Raw genomic sequence first — 22,644 nt, forward strand, 5'->3', positions numbered from 1 at the left:
GAGATATGAAGATGGGACACCACAAGCATAGCTCCCCTTCCCGTACAATACAACTAGGTAATTACAATATCATATTAGCATCCATTTCCAAAGTCTATTTTTCAATACACTTTTTAATCCCCTAAGGCATTTAATTGTTTCTCTCAATCTACATTCTACCTCCACCTTCACTCCTCCCTTTCCCACCACATTTGCCCACAAGTATTTAAAGTTATCCACTTCCTCCAGTCTTTCTCCCATAATACTTACTTCCTATTTGCTGCCATCCTCTCCCTTTGTACATCTCATCACCTTTTACCCACATTTATCTTCAACTTCCGTATTTCACACACCTTCCCAAACTGTCACTAACTTCCTTAATCCCTCTTCTGATCCTGCTACAAGTAAAGTGTTGTCAGCAAACAACTGGCTTATCTCCCATTTTTCTCTATTTTCTTTAACCATCTCCAATCCTTGGCCCATTACCATTACCTCTCACACCACCCCATATGTGTATAAATTGAGCAGCCATGGTAACATGACACATCCCTATCAAAGTCCCACCTTTACCTCAAACAACTTGCTCTCTCTATTTCTCATTCTAACATAGGCTCTACTACTCTTGTAAAAACTCTAGACTGCCCCTAACCACTTTGGTACAATGATGCTTACATAGGTGTCATGAGGTACAAGTGGGTACACAATGATGGTGGTGTCAGCATCTTAATTATATATATCTTTTGTAGTTGTACACGAGTTACCCCTGGATTCTGTGAGCTGATTTGATCATATTTTCTGTGTTTATTATTACTCAGAGTAAAAGAGAACGAGTAATACAGCAGTGGCTTTATATTTATACATGGACTCAGAAATTTACCTTACGAAGAGAGGCTTAGGCACCTTAACTTACACTCTCTGGAAAGACGCAGAGTGTGGGGTGATCTAATAGAGATGTTCAAGTGGATCAAAGGCTTTAACAAGGGTGATGCAAACAAGGTCATCATATTAAAACAACAGGGCAGGACTCGCAGTAATGGTTATAAACTGGACAAATTTAGATTTAAAAAGGAAATAGGCAAGAATTGGTTTACTAATAGGGTGGTTGACGAATGGAATAGTAACCATGTAGTAAGCACTGAAACTATCAGTTGTTTTAAGAAACGATTAGACAACTTTATGGATGGGGATGACAGGTGGTGATGGATATAGAGCTGCCTAGTGTAGGCCTTATGGTCTCTTGCAGTCTATTTCATTCTTATGTTATGTTCTTATAATGCAAGTAGTGTGATGAATCATACATATGGCAGCTGATGCTGTATGCAAGAATTTGACTCTTACTGAAGAGATTAACAGCTTTCCTTCTTTCACATATATCTACAATACCTCCCACAATGCCTTCTTGTCTACCATGTCATAAGCCTTTTCCAAATCCATGAAGGCCCAAAAACCATCCTTACCATTCCTAAATCTTTCTCATATATCTGTCTTATGAAAATACATATATATATATATGTATATAAAAAAATTAATAAATGAAATAATAATAATATATATATACACACTCAACCCTCCATTTAACAGACCCCGATGCAATAGATCCTCTATCTAGAGGACAAAAAATTCTGTCTGTTATAGAGCCAGACAATGTCCCAATCCTCCATTGCTGCATGCAGTTGTCTGATTCAAGTCATTTATCACTTGTTGTGCAATATGTTACAGCAGTGGTTCTTAACCTTATTCAATAGTCGTACCCCTTGATATCTTAGAAAATTTTCTCATACCCCCACCCAGTAGAAATACAATGCAAACATATGAAAATGATTAGTGATCCAAACCTTGCTTTGCTTTCTCATAGTAAATATACAGTACCATGCACTGGTTATCATGTCTTGTACTCCCAGGTTAAGAACCACTGCTTTACAGTGATACATCAACCCATACCTGCACCATGCCACCCAAGAAATAACTTAATTTTTGTTCATTTATTTCATATTTACCTGTTGTGAGTGTTAAAACAAATCAGTAATACAATATCACCATATTATTTTCAGGCACAGTAAGAGAAACCAATATATGTATGCTGGACCAAATCGCTAACAACAGTCATGCATCCGGTATTTACTGATCTAATTTGTTCTGTCTACACTTGGCAGGAACAGACTGGTCCTTAGACCCATTTGTCCATTAAATAGTGTAATTGAAGAATAGAATAATGAAACCTCAATTAGAAGACATGAACAGATTGCAAGAGTCTTTTGGCAAAAAATCAGCTTTTGGACTTCACTGTGAAAAATACCGCAGGAGGCCTTAGATACAAGACATTGGAAACAAAACTGCAAATAATGAATGATATAAAGTTTATTAATTTATTTACATAACACACAGGACTAAAACACTTTATAACAAATTAGTAGTACTTTCCATAGTATTCATGGTCGATTTTCCTTGCCCATCTATGACAACCCATTAAGTTGTTTTGAATCAGGTACTTAAATGTATACCGGTTCTGGTTCTCTTGCTCCAAGAGTTCTTCGTGTGCTTTGCGTTGTTTGAGAAGTTCCTGGCTCACCACAAGGGCAGGGAAAGGCAACTTATGGGCAACCACTTCTAGCAATGGGTAGACCTGCAAATTAATTTTCAAAGCAATCACACTTTATGAAAAAACACACTTAAAACATAAGCACACAAAATGTATAACCTTTTATTGTGAAGTAGTCAAATAATGCCCTTGATATTCTACAAATAATACCAACTTACATAAATGAAAAACATATAAATAAGGCAGACTACAATAACTTTAAAAATGATTTGGCAATCATTTCAACAAAAACACTGAGATATATATGAGTAATGTTTCTTCTAGAAGCTAATGGTCTGACATACAATGACTAAACTATTTTTTTCACAACAAACCTGCTAATCTCAACATACCTCTTCAAAAGTACATTTTCCACCCAACTCCACAATGACTCTCCCTGCTTTGACTGGAGTGACATAATGATCAATGGAGCCTTTGCCACCACCCATTCGCTTTCCCTGCCCCTTCTTGGTACGTGGTTTCCAGGGTGGATCAATTCTCCATATAGCAAACATCCGGTTTGTGTCCATTTTACGACCAATCCCAAGACGAACCATTTCTAGATGTCCCCATCGCAGCATTCCTCCTCTGAGAGCCTGAGGTAAATTGGAAAAAAAAAAAAAATAATAAAATAAAAAAATTAAAAAAAAATAAATTACAATACTGTGACACACACACACACATAAAATATACTACGAGTATAGCTCTCTTCCTGTAAATTACAACTAGGTAAATACATATATACACGAGGTCTGTCTGGAAAATATCCAGCCACTTACAATTTCAAGAAATGCTTCTAACCTAGGACGGTGCCCTACTCTCCTTCAAAGAAGTCGCCTTCAGACCTCACACACTTCTCCCAGTGTCCCTTCCACATTTCAAAACATCTTGCAAAGTACTCTTTTGGGATCTTGATCAGGTGGCTTGTCGCATTCTTCTTCATTTCGGAAAATCCAGAAATTACAAGGAGCTAGATTTGGGCTGTAAGATGGCTGAATGAGCAGGGTGATGGAATGTTTTGCCAAAAATCCCTGCACATCATATGAAGAATGGGCAGGTGCATTATAATGATGAATGATCCAGTCTCCACTAGCCCACAGCTGCAACCATTTTCTTCTCACTGCATCCCTCAGACGGCGAAGAACTTCGATGTATTACTCCTTCATTATTGTTTGGCCTTGAGGAGTGTACTTGTGGTGGACAACACCCTGATAATCCAAAAAACTGTCGACATGACTTTGACTTTGCTTCGACTTTGCAGTGCCTTTTTCAGATGTGATGATGCAAGTGACTTCTATTGGCTAGACTGGGCTTTTGTTTCTGGGTCATAGCTGTAGACCCATAACTCATCTCTGGTTATTACATGTTTCAGGAAATTCTATTCATTTATAGCAGCTTGAAGCATATCCTGTGAAGTTTTAGCACGAAACTCCTTCTGCTCATGGGTCAGGAGGCACAGGACGAATTTTGCCACCTTGCGTGTCATGCCAAAATCTTCCATCAAAATCTCTGAAACACTTGTCCGTGGGATACCAAGATCATCTTCTAATTCTCTGACTGTCAATTGCCAAAGTTGAAGATAAATGTGGGTAAAAGTAAGATGATGAGATGTACAAGGGGTGAAATTGGCAGCACACTGGAAGCGAGTATTAAGGGAGAGAGACTGGAGGAAGTGGATAGTTTTAGATACTTGGGTGCGAATGTGGCAAGAAAGGGAGGAGTGGAGGTAGAATGTAGATTGAGAGAAGCAAGTTGTTGTTGTTGTTGTTGTCGTTCCCTAGACTGTCTGTCCGAGCAGTCCCGTCTCCCCAAGGAAGGCCACAGCCGAAACTGGGTTTTCCCACAAATCCTTTATAGAGTGTATGTTGTGTTGTTTGCGTGCATGATTGTGTATAATGCAGTCTTCCATTATGTGTTGTATGGTATGGGGTGAAGTGTTACATCCTGGGCAGCTGTTCACAACACGGTCCTGGAGCTGCAACGTCTACGTCGTGGGACCACCCCCCAACCCCAAGAGTTGGGGGCCAATCAGCAGCAACCACCCCTGGCCATCAGCTCTACGCAGAGAAGCAAGTAAATGCCTTGGGGGGTTAAAAAGTGTAATGAGAAATAGACATATGTGAATGGATGCAAAGAGGAGATTGTATTTACCTAGTTGTATTATACAGGAAGGGAGCTATGCTCGTGGTGACCCGTCTTTGTATCTTTCAGCATCAAGTTTATTCTTAAAATTGTGAATAGTATTTGGACACACTGTTTTTTCATCTAAGTTATTCCATATGTCCACCATTCTGTGTGGGAAGCTACTCTTTTTCCTATCTCTTCTATAGTTGTCCTTTTTGAGTTTCTTTTCATGACCTCTTGTTTTTCCATTGTCATTTTTTAGTCAATCTTTTCTGTCAAGGATTTCCATTCCTTTCATGATTCTATATATAGTCAGTAGATCACCTCTTTCTCTTCTTTGCTCTAGTGTTGGTAGTTCTAGCTTCGATAATTTTTGCTCGTATGTTAAGTTGGAAAGAGCTGACACCAACTTTGTTGTTGCTCTCTGTATTCTTTCTAGTTTCCTTATATTCTTTTTAGTACTGGATGTCCATAGGATTGCTGCATATTCCAGTTTTGGTCTAATCAATGTGACTAATATTTTTTTTTATCATTTCTTCATCCAAGTATTCAAATGCCACTTTCATTCACCTTAGTAGGTTGTATGTTTCACCTACTATTTTGTTTATATATCTGTCCAGTGTCATGTCATTGCTGATTATCACTCCAATGTCCCTTTCCGAGTGCACTTTTTTTATTTCATTTTCACAAATTTTGTAATTTTTTGAAATTCTGTTTTTGCTTTTACCAAACTCCATTATGCTACACTTCTTGATATTAAAGTTCACCTCCCACTTTTGAGTCCATTTCCAGATTGTGTCCACGTCTGATTGTAACGAGTCACAGTCCTCATTTGTTGATACTTTCTTTAATATTTTTGCATCATCTGCGAAGAAATTCATATAACATTCAACTCCTTCATCCATGTCGTTTATGTATATGGCAAACATGATTGGAGCCAGTACTGACCCTTGTGGAACACCACTTATCATTTCTTCCCATTTCGAGTATGTCTGTAATTACTACCCTCATTTTTCTCCCAGTTAGGAAGTCTTCCATCCATTTTAATAAATTACCTGCAATGCCACCTATTGATTCTAATTTTCCTATTAATTTTTTGTGCAGTACTTTGTCAAATGCTTTTTGTAGATCTAGATAGGCACAGTCTGCCCATCCATCTCTCTCATCTATTATATCTATTATTCTCCAATAGAAGCAGATTAGATTTGTTGTACATGATCTTCCTTGTCTAAATCCAAATTGGCTTGGGTTTAGTATAGATTTTTCTTCCAAATGTTTAACCCATCTACTTTTAATCACTTTTTCACATATTTTAGCTACTGTGCTTGTTAGGGAGACTGGTCTGTAGTTAGTTGGATCTTCCTTACTTCCTCCTTTATATATTGGTACAATGTTTGCATTTTTCCAGTCTTGTGGTACTTTTCCTTCTTTGAGCGAGTATTTTATTATAGTGTGTATTTTATCTGTTAGTTCCTCCACGCATTCCTTCAGTATCCAATTTGCAATTCCATCCGGACCATGTGATTTTCTAACATCTAGGTTTTTTATTTGGTCACTGATTTCCTTTTTTGTTATGGTTATTTCCTTCATTTGGGGGGAATTCTGTTTTTCTATTCCTTCACAGTTAGGTGAGTTCTCAATTGTGAAAACCGATTTGAAGTGGTTACTCATAATTTCTGCCATTTCTTGTTCTTTTGTGTATTCATGACTTCCTTGGCATAGTTTTTCTATTTCTTGTTTGTTTTTCAGTTTACCATTCACATATCTGTAAAACAGCTTCAGCTAATCCTTACATTTTTCTATAATTTCCTTTTCATAATTTTTTTTTTCTCCCTACGTATTTTTACATAATTGTTTCTTAGTTTGATGTATGTTTGCCTTTTTGCTCTTTTTTTTTCATTTTTTCCAGGCTTTGTCTATTTTATCCTTGGCTTCACTACATTTTTTGTTGTACCAGTTTTTTATGTATATTCTTTCTTGCTTTTGTTGTGGAACATATTTGATCACACCCTCATTATACATTTCCTTTAGTATATTCCATTTCTCTTCCATCCTTGTTTCCTCACTAAGGAATTTTTCCCAGTTTGCATTTTGAAAAAATTCTTAAGTTTCTCAAAATTTGTTTTGCTATACATTGGTCTTCCTATTCTATGTTTCTCATTTCTTCTTAGGTCCATTTGCTCTTTTAATTTGAATTCGATTAGTATATGGTCACTCTTTCCTAATGGTGTTTTGTATTCTATTCTGTCTATGAAGGAGTGATTGTGCCAACAGCATTGTACGGGGCAGAAACATGGAACATGAGAGAGGAAGAGAGAAGGAATTTGAATGTGTTTGAGATGAGGTGTCTGAGAAGTATGATAGGGGTTACTAGGCTGGATAGAGTGAGAAATGAGGAGGTAAGGAGGAGAACGGGGGTAGAAAGAGAGTTGGGAGATAGGGAGGATGAAAGAGTATTGGGATGGTTTGGACACACGGAAAGAATGAATGAAGAAAGACTGGTAAGAGGTGTGGAAGGCAGATGTAAAAGGAGTGAACATGAAGGGGCGACCTAGGATGAGATGGACCAATGGGGTAAAAGGGGCTTTGGGGAAGAGGGGAATGTCTGTTGAGGAAGGATGGGAGAGGACAGAAGACAGGGGAGAATGGTTGTATATGGATGATGTTGTGATCCATGAGGTGGAATGGGTGAGGGAGTACGTACAAGGAAAATTTGATGCAGCCCAAAGGGATTTCTCCTGTCTCCTTTTCTGCATGAGGGGACGGAAGGGGGGGGGGGGGGTTGCCGATTTAATGAAACAGGCTTACTGCGGATGTGCTGCGTCTTGCAACACTGCTTCTGACCCAGGGTAGTGGACAAGATGCAGGGATGATCCATCCAGGAGGTGCCAAGATAAGAGGGAGGGAAGAGGGAAAAAAGCCTTTGGTATATATAAGACAGGCCTAGGCACTTTAACTTACACTCTCTGGAAAGACGAAGAGTGTGGAGTTATCTAATAAAAGTATTCAAATGGGTCAAAGACTTCAACAAGGGTGATACAGGTAAGGTCATCAAATTCAGACAGCAGGGCAGGACTCATAATAATGGATTTAAATTGGAGAAATTTATGTTTATGAAGGAAATAGGCAGTAGCTGGATTACCAACAGAGAGGTTAATGAATGGAAATGACTTAGTCACAATGTAGTGAGTGCTGAAACAAGTGGTTGTTTTAAGAGAAGATCTGAAAACTTTATGGATAGGAATGACATGTGGTAAGGGACATGGAACTGCCTAGTGTAGGCGTTATGGTCTCTTGCAGCCTCCTCCATTCTTATGTTCTTATCCTAAGCCCCCCTTCACCCTATCCATCCATATGATACCTTTTTTAAATCACTCCTTTACCATCTCTACAACTCCATGCTTCATCTTTAGTGCAATATTGTCCCCTGAGATTGGTGACAAAGTATATAAATTCAAGTCGGATTATATTACTAACTGAATTAAATTATCATAAATGTATTTCTATCTATATACCAAAAGGCTTCTTCCCACTGATCCTCCACCCATACTACAACCATAAATGTATTCATCTAGGTAAATAATGACTTTTTAATACACAAAGATAAAATGTATAATTATTTTCCTAATACAGACCATACAGCCGAGAGGGAATTAATAAATTAAAAAAGTATGAAAAATACTCATGACATTTTCCTATTTCAACTTACAATAATTCCATATTGTTTGTGAATTAGTTGATTATGTATTTCTTCTTCTCCTCGGATAAGGTCTATACGTTTGGTCATCTTGGGAGCTCTAACACCATTTGGGTACTGTGGAACTTTTTCCAGGAACCTCAACTTTTGTCGTTCTTTTGGTACTTCGATATCTAGAATGGAAAAATTGTAATGAAGCATAACTACTCATGATGTGCTTTGCTCTATTCAAATGTAATAGAAAAAATGCTTACAGATACTTTTTGATAGAATGTACAATTTTTTTTATATAATAGCTATCCATTTTCCTAAATGTTTAACCGTTAAGTATAAATACATACCTAAAGACCTCTTCCCTATTATGAGGGGCCAAGTCAAAACATACATCCAGCCTACATCCATATTTCCCCTCAAACCTTCACATCTCATTGGTGAAGGATCATGTTTTTCATATATAGTTCAAATATACATCATCAACATGGAGTACCTTACATAATTTCCTACACAATAGGTGTTTCACAAACACATTTGGCAATTGTCAACTGATTCATTCCTTCACTTCCCATGTTTAATAATATATTGTATTTTTCTCCTTTTCACTCAATCTAAAACTCACTCTCCATTGAATCAGTATTATTTTGTTTCCATTCAAATAGTGTTTTCCTCTCTCTCTTTCTTCTTCTTCTTTTACAATACATATGATTTCTGTTTTGTATTCAAATCTCCAAGGTATCACTACTACCTGAAATATGGCAATACCAATCTACTAAGAAATGCCACCATCTTTCCTCACCTGGAGCTCTGTGAGCTAACCTTCAGTTTCCCTGAGACTGAGCTCACATTTTTTTTACTACATGGCCTGTGGGTCCAGCTAATAGCTCCATCTATCCTTCTGTGAATACAGTTACACCTTCCATGCTTAAATATGACAACTGTCACAATCTGAACAACAAAACCTAGGATAATCATTATCCCTACCATTCTGAGATGATCACTAACAATCAATTAGATATTTACAACTTCTGTACTCTTCAAAGGGCAATTCTTTGAACTCAAAACAAAAACCTTAATACAGTAGCCCTAAGTCACACCTGGAAAACCAGGGATACAAAGCATCAGCCTTACCTCTGAAGTTGGGAGGAGTAGCAAAGTTTTTCATTCCCAATACTGGAGTCCATGACCACACTGCAATATTTAAGGAAACATGGTTTAGAAGTTAGAAAATGTTTTTAATTCAAATTTGAATGCTGACACTACATAAAACTTTAAGTGTAGTTACATATTCCTGTATACTTTCAAACCTTACTAATTTACTGGAGCTTGGCTTGAACAAGGATGACAATTCAAAATAAACATGGATCAACTTGAATACTGACAGTAAAGAAAACTTTTTAGTGATTGACATAAGCCACCCTATACTCCTTACATACTTTGCACTGAAGCCTGTCTTAGAACAAGAATCATGATTCAAAACAGCATTAACACAAGTTTAGGCCATAATAATGTACACCACCCTATACTCCTTACATACTTTGCACTGAAGCCTGTCTTAGAACAAGAACCATGATTCAAAACAGCATTAACACAAGTTTAGGCCATAATAATGTACACCACAAATACTTCACCTCCCTAGATCAAGAGAAAGTTATGAATGAATAGTGAGAGCAAGAGAGAAAGAAAAAAATATTCCTACAACACAATTATCATTATTCTAAACTGGAGATTAATTTCCAACCTACTAAATGTAGTAGCATTCTTTACAAAATTAGTTTTGGCTAATAAAAACTTCAAATAACTGTGGGTGCCCCCTAAACTGATGGATTAAACCTGTGTATACTGAATACCCTCCTTACTCTTCAAACATATATCATAATGTTACTAGTGAAATTCAAACTTCTTAGAAGAGTGGAGTATCCCAAAACAGCCATCTGAGATCAAAAGATTGTACAATGAAGTCCATCAAAGAGCAATACTCCATAATATTTATTTAACCTCTTCACAGGTTCCCCACACCAAATCCAGAGCACATCAAAGCACTCACCAGAACAGATGACGTAATAATAATAGCGCAGCACAGAACTACAAAACAGCTGCTCAGAACACCCAAACCTATTAAGATAAACTAGAATTGGCTAAAACAAAATATAATAAAGACCTCCCCTTAGACATTATTAGTGACATTGCTCAACCCAGACAACCATGAATCAAAAATACACCCCCAATAGTAAAATTGAATGGCCAGTTCCTTCTTCCATTGGACAAGAGCACTGAAATCCTGGCTCTCACTTTTGAAATCCATACCCTGCAGCAGATGGTAATGGTCCTTGGACCTTCTCATAGACCTCTCTGGGAAATGTTGGGCTGTTGTCTGTATCACATCACTACAGAACCATTTCTGTTACCAGCTTATGTACATGGAGAAGATCAGTTAATGGTTGTCAGCTTTCTTTATATGAAAAGGTCATTCAATCTTGCAGGAGACCCATGGTTCCCAAGTAACTGGCCACAGCCACTGGCTTGACCCACAAGTTGTTCAAGAGAATGATTTTTGGGTTGCTGTATGGATAGGAGTTGGGCAGTGTATAATGACGTATTTATCTAGTTGTATTTTACAGGAAGGGGAGCTATGATCGTGGTGACCCGTTTTTATATCTTGCAAGACCAAGTTTGTTCTTAAATTCTTGTATGGTGTTTGCACACATTTTTTTTTTTTTGTCCAGGTTGTTCCAGATATCTATCACTGTGTGGGAAGCTGTTCTTTTTCAGGTTTCTTCTGTAGCTGTCTTTTTTGAGTTTCATTGCATGTCCTCTTGTTTTTCCTCTGTCCCACTTTAATAATTCCTCTCTTATCAAGGAGTTCCTTGCCTTTCATAATCCTGTAGATGGCTAGTAGGTCCCCTCATTCTCTTCTTTGTTCCAGGGTTGGCAATTCCAGTTCGGCCTATCTTTGTTCATATGTCAAGTTCGAAAGTGTTGGGGCCATCTTTGTCGTTGCTCTTTGTATTCTTTCTAATTTTCTAATATTCTTTTTTGTACTGGGTGACCATATCAGCACTGCATATTTCAGTTTTGGCCAAATCAGTGTTTGTAATATTTTTTTCATCATTTCTTTACCCAGGTATTTAAAATCCACCTTTATTGATCTCAACAAATTTTATGTTTCTCCTGACTATTTTATTTATATGTTTATCTGGAGACATGTCTTTGGTGATGATTACTCCTAGGTCCTTTTCAGAATTTACTTAACTTCTTTTGTCAATTTTATACTGTCCTGATATTCTATTCTTGCTCTGTGTCTTCTGTTTGGTGGTTGCTCCTGGGGCAGTTGGAGTCCATTACCAGGTCAACTTTTTTGGTATTGTTTTAATGTTGGGTGGTGACCTGAAGAGTCATGCTAGCACAATTCTTTTCTCGAGTGTGATTTTTCTGTTGAGCTGATGTCTGGGGAAGGTTGTTGAAGTAAAGAATTTGGAAATCTATTGTGGAATATGTGTTTTTGTATGGACATGTAGGGTGCTAGGAGAACTTGTAGGTGATTTATTAGTGTGTTGCTAGTTTTTTTTCCAATTCAATTCAGTTGGTTGTGCTTGTGTAATATGGTGTGTGAAAAGGAGGAGGAAATACAGTTGAAATTGATAGTTTGGGCCCAGTTCAGACTAAATGTCAGATTCTTGGGGTGAGATTATTGATGGGTTTTGAAGATGGACAGCAGAATCTCTTTAATGTCTGTCTTGCATGACTTGTTTGCAAATATCCTCAATGGTTCTTATCATGGGAATAAATATCCAATATCAAAGAAATACCACTTCTTAATTTGAATATTCAAGGCTATGACTGACTTATACCAAGCTAAATTACATCAAAATTATGAATGTAGTGAACAGGAAAGGGAAACAAGAGATATAAAATATCTTTAATAACACCTTGTAAAAGTATATAACTTTTGTAGTTAATAATATCCACAACTTTATTTACAAACACACATGATTATAAATGTGATCATACCATATAACTTGTACAATGTATATAGCAATGGCTTTTTCCCACTTGAAAAAGGGGCAAGCAAATTCAAAGCATGCCTGGACTCTGCATGAGGAAAACACAGAAAGGCAAATCCCCAGCCACTTCGTTTTGCCCCATTAGTTGGCTTTTATGACATGTGGAACATGAGAAAAGAAAGGGTGGAGTACTTGAAGCTGTACTGGAGAGATTTAAGAAAAACAGTATAAACATGAGATGGTACAAGTTGAGATGGTACAAGTTAAAAAGTGGTACAGCATTCCTCTGTGAGTGGGGATTTGCCTCTGAACATAAGACTGCTGCATGATTGGTCCACAGGGATGCCATAAAGTCTTTAAAAGTATTGACTGCCAAGCAGCCAATAATGTAGTACAGGGACTGGTAACTTGAAGAAAATTTTACTTGTCCAAATGTGTAATACCATTCACTAATTTCAAATTGCATCACTGTTATATACAGCACTAAATTGTACTGTCTACTCCATGATTCATGTATTATATAGCTACACCACATTCATTTTAATAATCATTTTGATTGGTTTATTGTCTTTAAGAACTCTTGAAGTAATGAATCTGCTGCATCACCTGGTGATATCATTCCAAGCATAACTTGCCTTTCCCTTTCCTTTAAAATTTGTTTCATACCATAAGTTTGCATGAAAACTGACATGAGGTTCTCATTAAGGTGTGTCCACATCCAGGATTTCTGTTGCGTTTGTCTACGGCTTAGAAAGTCCCCACTGTTTTCCATTGTTTTCCGATATTTCTGTAAGATCTCCCATAATTCTTCAATCCCTTCACCTGTTACTGATGACACTCTTTTAACAGGGGCTTTCCACTGTTTGTTTCTGGAACGTATATACTTAAGTGCTGATATGTATTCATACTGCATTCTGTGAGCTGCAGCAACCAAATCACCATCAGATTTATTCACAACTATGAGATCACTCATTTCCATGATGCCTCGCTTCAAACCTTGAAGTTCATCTCCTCCTCCAGGAGGAATAAGAAGAGTAAACATGTCCACCATATCTGCAACTGAAAACTCACTCTGACCTACACCTACTGTTTCAACGATGACAATATCATAACCTGCAGCTTCACACAATACTACTGCTTCATTAGTGGATCGTGTTACACCTCCAAGATGTCCTCTTGATGGAGATGGTCTAATGTAAGCATTTTTGTCTGTTGTTAATTCTGGCATACGTGTTTTATCTCCTAAAAGTGAACCCCCTGTGGTAGCTGAGGATGGATCAACAGCTAATACTGCAACCTTATGACCCTGGCTAGTCAAGAATTTTCCAAATCTCTCAATAAATGTGGATTTGCCAGCACCAGGAGGTCCTGATAAGCCCAATCTAAAACTGAACGACTTGGTGCCAAGTGCATACTGGCGTTGGCGAGCATCATGAAGAACTTGAGAAACCAGCTGTTTGGCCTGTTCCTTCTTCTTGGGATGTGAAGTTTCCACAAGAGTAATGGCTTCAGCAAGACTTGCTCTCTGACCATTGCGAAGTCCTTCCAAGATTCGGGTTACGGTGTGATCAAGGCATCCTGCAACCAGCCACTCACATTAGCACATAACAAAGGCCACTTAAATGCCTATCTTCTTGGTACTGTCCACTATTGGTATACAGTGCTGTTTACAGTAAATATAACTGCATAATATCTAATAGCAACATAATATACTTACAATTAAACTGGATGAAAGTAATCATGGGTTTTCTGTTATTTTTGCTTCCAGGATAGAAATATAAGAATCTCACATTTAAAAACACCCAATCATAATAGTAAATACTTTTTCATATGTAAAACATGTATCAACAAACACAACTTTATGATGGTAATTATTTTGACATTATTTTATTCTTTATCCTCCATAACATCCTAATCATACCTTCAACAATGAATGACTAAAGTTTAACATTGTAGCACTGTTTTTTCCATCCAACACAACTTTAACCATCCAGTCTGGATTGAGGTGTTACTGTCAATTTCAAAAGACTGGCACATTATCAAAGGCAAACTATAAAGCAGCTGATAAAGAGAAATGAATGACAAGGCCAAACCAACCACTGAAGTTCTAACTGAACTGTAACATCAAGAAGGCAGTAGACATTGACTGCATTGACAGAAGTTAAACATTCCACCATGAGTGCAATAAGGTGTAACCTTTGGCTCAAGCCGTTAATGACCTTCCACTCCCTATGATACAGACTACACCTAATGCATGAAATCTAGATTTATCATTCTAAGAACCCAAGTTCCACTGAATGAGCTCCAACTACCTGTTCAATTATTTTACAAAAGGTATTAATCACTGTACAGTTGCTGTACAAGATCTTCATTAATGATCTGGATTGGATATGGATTTGACAAATACTACACTTTTTTATATATCTGTCTCCTCAGGAACTACTATATAATGACAAACAATACCATCACAAGAACACAATTATTTATATTCATTTATTTATTTGCCAATAACCAGTGTTTCTATCCTAGTGGACAATATGGCCTTAAAGAGGTTAAATCATTGGTTGATATCTAAAGGAGGGTCACTAGACAGAGGGATAGCAGAAGTTAAGTGATCTGGAGGCTTTTGAATGTGAATTATTCTATAGTCATAAAAGAATGCTGTGTTATTGGTCAACAAAGCACTCATCTCTAAAATAGTGTTTCTTAACCTGGGTTCAACTAATTTTAAGGGGTTCAGTGAGTCCCACTCAGGGGTTTGGAAGAGAGCTTCTGAAACACCTGCCCTCCAAAACAAGAACAAAAAAAGGCATCAAGATGCAATTCTTATTGTGTACTATTTGCACTCTTGTGTATGATTTTCATTACTTTTTTTCAATTGTGTGTATGCTTTTTCCAGATATATTCTTTATTTTTTATGCAATACATTTTATTTTTGGATAAAGTGAAAGAGATTTGTTTTTGTAAAACTTAATGGGTTCAGTAGTTGTGTAGTGGACTTTGTTAGGATTTGACACCTCTTAAATACTAACTGCATAAAATCATGCAGTCAAAACCTATTAGGAGAAATTATTGGTTGTTCTATTATTCATTTCCAATAATTGGTTTGTATGTAAATGGCAGTTGCCAACAAGTCTATCAAAAGAAATACCATATGAGGATGGAGCTGTATCAAGCACAACATTGTACTATTGTACTAATAGAGGCTCTGTCTCCACATGGTGTTTCAATAATTGATCATTAAAAATAAAGTTGAAAAGACTTCTTATGTACATAAACAAAAAAACAGTTAAAGTTATTACCATCAAAAACCCTATAAATACCATTGCCCTCTACCTGTTATAATCATAGTGATGTGGTCTTGAACTCTCTCTAGCTTAAAAACAAGAACCCAGGGCCATCCTTGAGTAGCTTCCTTGCTAAACCTTAGCTGGAGAATCCTAGTAGTTTATGCATGCAGGGATTTTATTTATCTATTCATTATTATGAAGATTGTATGAAGGAGCGACTGTGCCAATAGCACTGTATGGGGGAGAAACATGGAACATAAGAGAGGAAAAGTTTGAGATGAAATGCCTAAGGGGTTACTATGCTGGATAGAGTGAGAAACAAGGAGGTGAGGACAAGAGCAGGGGTGGAAAGGGAGTTGGCAGATAGGGTTGATGAAAGAATATTGGGATGGTTTGGTCACATGGAAAGAACGAGTGAAGAAAGATTAGAAAAAGAGGTGTGGAAAGCAGAAGTGGAGGGAGAGAACAAGGGGCAACCAAGGATGAGATGGATGGATGGGGTAAAAAGGGCATTGGGAAAGAGAGGGATGTCTGTTGAGGAAGGAAGGGAGAAGACAAGATAGGGGTTGTGTATGGCTGATGCTGTGATGCATGCAATGGAGTGGGTGGGGGATAGGGGGTGAGGGAGTATGTATGAATGATATTTTGATGCAGTCCAAAGGGATTTCTCCCCATCTTCTCTTTTCTGCACAAGGGGACAGTGAGGGGGGGGGGGGGTCACTAATTAAATGAAGTGGCCTTGCTGTGTCTTGCTGCATTGCTTCTGACCCTGGTAAATGGGCAAGATGCAGGGATGACCCATCATCCAGGAGGAGCCAAGAAAAGGGGGAGGGATGGTGAATAGGAGTGTGGAATATGTGGAAATGAAATGGGTGGGAGTGGATTTATGCCTTTGACTTTGTAAGGGGGAAAAAAGCACTTGGTATATGTATTATTATCAAAACTACACACACACATATATATGTATATATATATTTAAGAGCCACTTGTTCTGTTATTCTTTGTACCACAAAATCTCCAGACAAATAATAAGTCCCAATGTTTATGCCAAAAGACAAGTACAAACATACATATATCAAAGGCTTTTCCCCCTTGTAAGGGAGGTAGCAAAAAACATTCCCACACATCCTATCCCTAATCCACTCCACTCCACCCTTCCTCTTATCTTGGCACCTTCTGGATGATGGGTCATCCCTGCATCTTGTCCACTGACCTGGGTCAGAAGCAGTGTCGCAAGGCACAGCACATCCACAGCTAGGCCGCTTTATAAAATCAATGACCCCCCTCTCCATTCCCCCATGCAGAAAAGGAGAAGACAAGTAATTTGATATAAAGCCCACAGTGGAGACACCCAAAGGGCATAGGAATTGATGGTAAGTCACACTTGCCAAAACATTAAAAAGAAATTGCCAATAATGTGGCAAACTTAAAGATGCAAAGCTCAAAGCCCTCAACACAGTTTCACTCATTTGTGGTTTTGCAATAGTCTACATTAGCTGTATGCCTTGAAAATGTAAAAATCAAACAGAGGATGCCTAATGTGACTCTGCCTTGAGCACCCTAACTGGTAGCTCTGCTGAGCTCACTTAAGGGGGTTTTACACAATCAAATGTGTTGGCCAACTCACTCATCAAACCTCCAACACAACATATTTGAAGAGTTGTTACACACTCAGACCAAACAGACAGACAACCTCAGTCGGTGCCAAGAGGAGAAGGGGACAACATGTCCCTTTCTCAAGACAAGGTGATGACAATTGGGACAGTGATTGCCTTTAACGAAAAGAAAAGGAAGCGTTCAAAGTGGACAAAGGACTGGTAACTGAAAAGGGACCACATTTCTCATATCAACTTAATGAAGGAGCTGAAATTACACCCAGATGATTGGCACAATAATATGTGCATGGACGAATCAACATATGAACTTTTGAATTTGGTCACTCCATTCATTGCTTGTCAAGACACCGTTATGAGAAAGGCCATTAGTCCCCATGTATGATTGAGCGGAACATTGTGTTTTTTAGCAACGGACAGATCTCTGCAAGTCTTGAGATTTTCAGCTCTCATCACAACTAACACCTTATCTAGCATTATACCAAAAACTTGTCATGCCTTCTAAAAGAACTACAAAGACAGTTGATTTTTTTCATCACATCATCCTGCGTGCATGGAGGGTCAAGTTCTTTTAGTTTTCCATGCAATTCATCTATACCTTTATTTCTTAAATTCCTATTAGAGTATTCTTTCGATTTCACCTTCCACAATGCTATATGGTTCCCATACATGTCAATGAAATCTACAATAACTTCCCTTTCCTTGTCCTTAACGGCACACGTATCATTCATTTTGGAAATAATCGGCAAGTCTGTCACCAAAGGAGCTGCTATAGATGTTACCTCCGCGAGATTTGAGTATGTATGATGGTTGGAGACTGATGCATGTTCAGACATTCATGCATGGACATGGACAAGCAAGCTCCACCCACAAAAGTCAGGCCAGATCAGACATCTGTCCAACAAGTTGGTCCAACATGTTTACCCCTTTCACATGTTCAAGCATACTCTCAAACATTGTGTTGTCAAACGTGTTGGCCAACATGTTTGACTGCGTAAAACCCCCTTTACTGTAACTTCCAAACTAAATTTTCACATGTATATATGCCTGGCCTGTATGAATGACAAGCCTGTTACTGTGTGAAAGGGCTAACTAAATTGAAGAGTGGCAATTGTAGTATGGTGTAAATAGCAGTTTAAAAACCAATGTATGGTAAAATTAGCATTATTTAGCCACTTAAATTCATTCTTGTTTAAATCAATCAATCTTGCCTTAAGTTTCACTAAGTGAAAACCTGCAACCTCACAGTGGTCAGCAAGTTTTCAGAGCCTCCCATAGATCTCTCAGCAAAAAAACTTTTGACTTATCTGTGCTGTGGGATGGTAAATTTTTAGAAGTGCACACTTACATGATATAGCAATAGAAAATTAATTATTAATTTTGTAAATTATAATACATCAACGTAATATGCAATTTTCTTGGCGGAAATCAATAACAAAAAAGTTACTAAAACTTATTTACTAATGAACGAAGTTGCAGCGGTTGAATGGTACAGCATGTTTGTTTTGATAAATACCGAGGTTGAAGAAATGAAAGGATGATAAATTCATCTATTCTAACCTAACCAATATTTAATAATTTGGTACCTCAAATCCTAAAGATCACCTGGGTTGTCGTCATTGTCATGGATGCTGACAGCCTGATTGTTATTGTACCTCAGGCAATTAACAGACAACTGCAGAACTCAATGTTCTCTCAGAAAATCCAAGGAAGCCCTGTTGTCTTTGTAACAGTGCTTATTAACATCACCTAGAGTTGGAGAATACCCGGTTCATAATGAGAAAGCCATCATCTAACTGATAGTGACTGAACTGGACAGATGACACCATGGCATCTGGACCATATCATAGCAGCTTAGTTCATTAGTAAATTTGCTTGTAACAAAGTTTTTCTGTTATTTATTTCCACCAAGAAAATCGCATATTACTTTCATGTATTATAATCTACAAAATTAATATTTAATTTTCTAATGCTGTATTGCATTGGTGTACATAATTAAGATAATAATACCTGGGACTATTTTAATGTCACTGGCTACAAGTTGTAATGAGAGGAGAGCAGTTGCCAGCTGTCAGCTCTCCCTGTGTGTAAAAGAAAAGACAGTAAAAGCTAGGTCAATATGAAAATGGAATTCCTGATATTTGAGCTGAAGTAGTTCTCATGGGATGGAAAAAGTCGCTATGAGTATAATGCAATTTGATTTATCCATCTAGCTGTCCTAGTTCTCGAGATATTGCATTTTGAATGGAATTAAATCGGGCCTATTTTGTCCGAGGAAATCGGGCCGAAACGTGCGGTCTGACTGATCGCCGATCAAACGTAAACAATGACGGTTTTTACTGACAGGCACAATTTTATATAAAAAATTAGCATATGGTTGCATTATTTGACCTATTTTCTATAAGATGTGTGATTTCCATGTAATTTGATCATATAATTACGTTTTTATCCTCTGCAAAATTACCCACCACAGCTACGAATACCGTAAAATTACATGAAAATCACACATTTTAAAGAAAATAATTTGAATAATTCAATTATATGCAAGGTATTACGCTAATAACCCAATAGTAACAAACTTAATAGTGTAGTTTGATCCATACCACCAGTGATCATAGATAGCGGGCAGGACGAATCGTACCTGTGGTCCGTAATATTACGGAGGATGAAAACGTAACTTCTCTTCGATCAAATTACATGAAAATCACACATTTTAAAGGAAATATTTAAAATAATTCAACTATAAGACTATTACACTAATAACATAATAGTAAGAAACTTAATAGAGTGAAGTTTGGTCCATATCACCAGTGATAGATAAGATGGCGGGATGGATGTTGATGTTGTTATCCGATAATCCGACCCGATAGAAAAAAAAACTAATTTTAACAACCAATTTCTCAGCTCTACCGTAACATACTGACTTTATTTTGGTATTAGAATAATCCACGATACTAGTAGTTTTGGTTAATTATGGTCAGTTGCCCGCACAATAAATTTGTTAGCTCATTTTTTACGTTGAAACATATACCAATTTTTGATATACTGCTGAATGCAGGCCGCCATGTTTATCTAATGTTTTTATTGACCGACATGTAACTGATGATGTGAATGTTTGAAATTTATTACGATCGTAGTAAATACACTCACGCAACATTTTTATTAATTAAATTTCCCGCGGTATGTAAATTTGGCCGTTTGAACGGCGTGCGCATAAAATGACGCGCTATTGTGCTCGTCATCGACGGTGGCGCCTCTGGTGGTGTTTGACCTACCTAGAAAAGTGTTAGAAATACACCTCAAGTTGATAGAGACAGAGCTTGGGCCCAGTCTAGAGACCAAATGCCAGCCGTTCTGGGCTACATCTACTGATGGAGATCAGATGGTTGACAGGTTTTGAAAATTGGCAACTTTTCTGTCCATCTTTAAGATGCGACAGAAAAGTTGATCTTACAGGACCACCACATGCACCAGTCATTAGTACTTTCATAACATTTCACTGGATAAAGTTGCTACAGAATGACTACGCAATGACATTATTTTTAGGTGTATTTACTAAGATATACTGTAGTACACAATAAAGGAGCTGAGTTTCTGTACTTATTATCATTATGCAATGATCATGATGTACAGTGGGCAGACGGTATATCTTACCTGAGCCGCTGAATGAACTACTCCGTGACAGAGCTGTTAAAGTTCTAGGAATCTGTTTTGTTAACAGTGCCATTTTATATTTTCATAACACAAAAACCAATTTTCAAACTGCACCCTAGAATATCGCCAAATTATTCCAGCGCTTCAACTATTTGTTTACATCTCCGACCGTGAATCCGTGATCCGCTGATTCCGCCCTTCTGCTGTAACACCGGTAATAATCGTTTCTCTCAACAGATGTCGCTAAAGTCTGCTACAATGTAAACGTTCGTAATTTCTTATATTTGGCGTCCACCTTCGAGGATATATGTAACTTTTTCAGCCGGCCATTGTTAGTGTTTAGCTTTAGTCACAGTTCCACTATTTTTCACAGTTTAAATTAATCATTTATAATTTATATTATTCACTATTTCTAGTTCCAAATCGTAGCATCTCAAATAAGAATGAGTATATTTATCTTGTAAATTTCTAATTTTATATATGCTGTAGGTCAAATACGTAGAAAATTTTTGTTGTAATTGCAAGTGAAAGTATAAAAAATAAAGAATATAGTAACACACTTGCAAATCATAATTAACATCGCAGTGACAGCGGGTGGTAGATGTGAAGATGAACATAATGAATGGATAGGAGGGTGGGGATGGAAAGGGAGTTAATATGGATGATGAAAGAATATTGGGATTGTTTGTGCATGTGGAAAAATGAATGGAGAAAGATTGGCAAAATGAGTATAGAAGACAAAGGTGAAGGGGAGAGCGAAAATGAGATGGATGGGTGCGGTGCAAGGAGTCTTGAATGAAATGGAATGCTTGTTGAAAAGGCAAAAGATAGGCGTGAGTGGAGAATAGTTGCGAGGTAACAATAAACTGGCGCGGCCCGAAAGGGTTTATCTCTTCTCTATTTTCGCACGGGGGGGAACGAGGAAGGTCACCATGTAAACGAAGCGGCAGGCCCTGCTGAGGATGTGCAGTGTACTGCTGCATTGCTTATGAGGGTAATGGCAGGAGCAGGGATGACCCTTCATCCAAGGTGAAAGGGAAACTAATGGATGTGTGTGTGCATTGGCTAATTACCTTCCTTTTAAGGGGGAAAAGGCTTTTTGTACATACATATACCAAGGCTCTTTCCCCCTTACAAGGGATGTAGCCAAAAAGGAAAAGGCATAAAATCATTCCCACCCATTCCATCCCTGAATACACTCCACACCCCTCCACCCTCCCTCTCATCTTAGCACCTCCTGGATGATGGGTCATCCCTGCACCCTGTCCACTGCCCCGGGTCAGAAGCAGTGTCGCAAGACACAGCACATCCACAGCAAGGCCGCTTCATTAAATCGGCGACCCCCCTCTCCGTCCCTCCATGCATAAAGGAGAAGACGGGGAGAAATCCCTTCGGGCTGCATCAAAATTTGCTCACACATACTACCTCACCCCCCATTCCCTCGCCCATTCCACCTCATGCATCACAACATCTTCCATATACAACCATTCTCCATTCACTTCTGTCCTCTCCCGTCCTTCCTCAACAGACATTCCCCTCTTCCCCAAAGCCCCCTTCACCCCATCCATCCACCTCATCCTAGGACGTCCCTTCATGTTCACTCCCTCCACATCTGCCTTCCATACCTCTTTTACTAGTCTTTCTTCACTCATTCTTTCCATGTGTCCAAACCATCCTAATACTCTTTCATCAACCCTATCCCCAACCCCCT

General features: G+C 38.0%; 1 protein-coding gene across 4 annotated transcripts; it reads right to left on the minus strand.

The window, feature by feature from the left end:
* Nucleotides 1-2,319: 2,319 nt before the first annotated feature.
* On the minus strand, nt 2,320-22,278 carry mRpL16 (mitochondrial ribosomal protein L16). 4 transcript variants are annotated; one of them, XM_076177434.1, is made up of 6 exons: nt 20,934-21,210; nt 19,290-19,360; nt 9,504-9,563; nt 8,391-8,551; nt 2,911-3,153; nt 2,320-2,602 (listed from the first exon to the last, which is right to left on the minus strand). In XM_076177434.1, the coding sequence occupies exons 3-6, from the start codon at nt 9,535-9,537 to the stop codon at nt 2,387-2,389; spliced, it is 654 nt and encodes a 217-aa protein (XP_076033549.1). In that variant the 5' UTR covers nt 9,538-9,563; nt 19,290-19,360; nt 20,934-21,210; the 3' UTR covers nt 2,320-2,386. The 4 variants fall into 4 exon arrangements, with proteins under 4 accessions (XP_076033549.1, XP_076033367.1, XP_076033270.1 ...); XM_076177252.1 differs by lacking the exon at nt 19,290-19,360 and having other exon boundaries at nt 20,934-21,218; XM_076177155.1 differs by lacking the exons at nt 2,320-2,602; nt 2,911-3,153; nt 8,391-8,551; nt 9,504-9,563; nt 19,290-19,360 and adding an exon at nt 12,280-13,954 and having other exon boundaries at nt 20,934-22,278.
* Nucleotides 22,279-22,644: the final 366 nt, after the last annotated feature.

Source organism: Oratosquilla oratoria, chromosome 1, assembly GCF_046742065.1.
Source record: "Oratosquilla oratoria isolate Oo_2021 chromosome 1, ASM4674206v1, whole genome shotgun sequence".
Taxonomy (NCBI): domain Eukaryota; kingdom Metazoa; phylum Arthropoda; class Malacostraca; order Stomatopoda; family Squillidae; genus Oratosquilla; species Oratosquilla oratoria.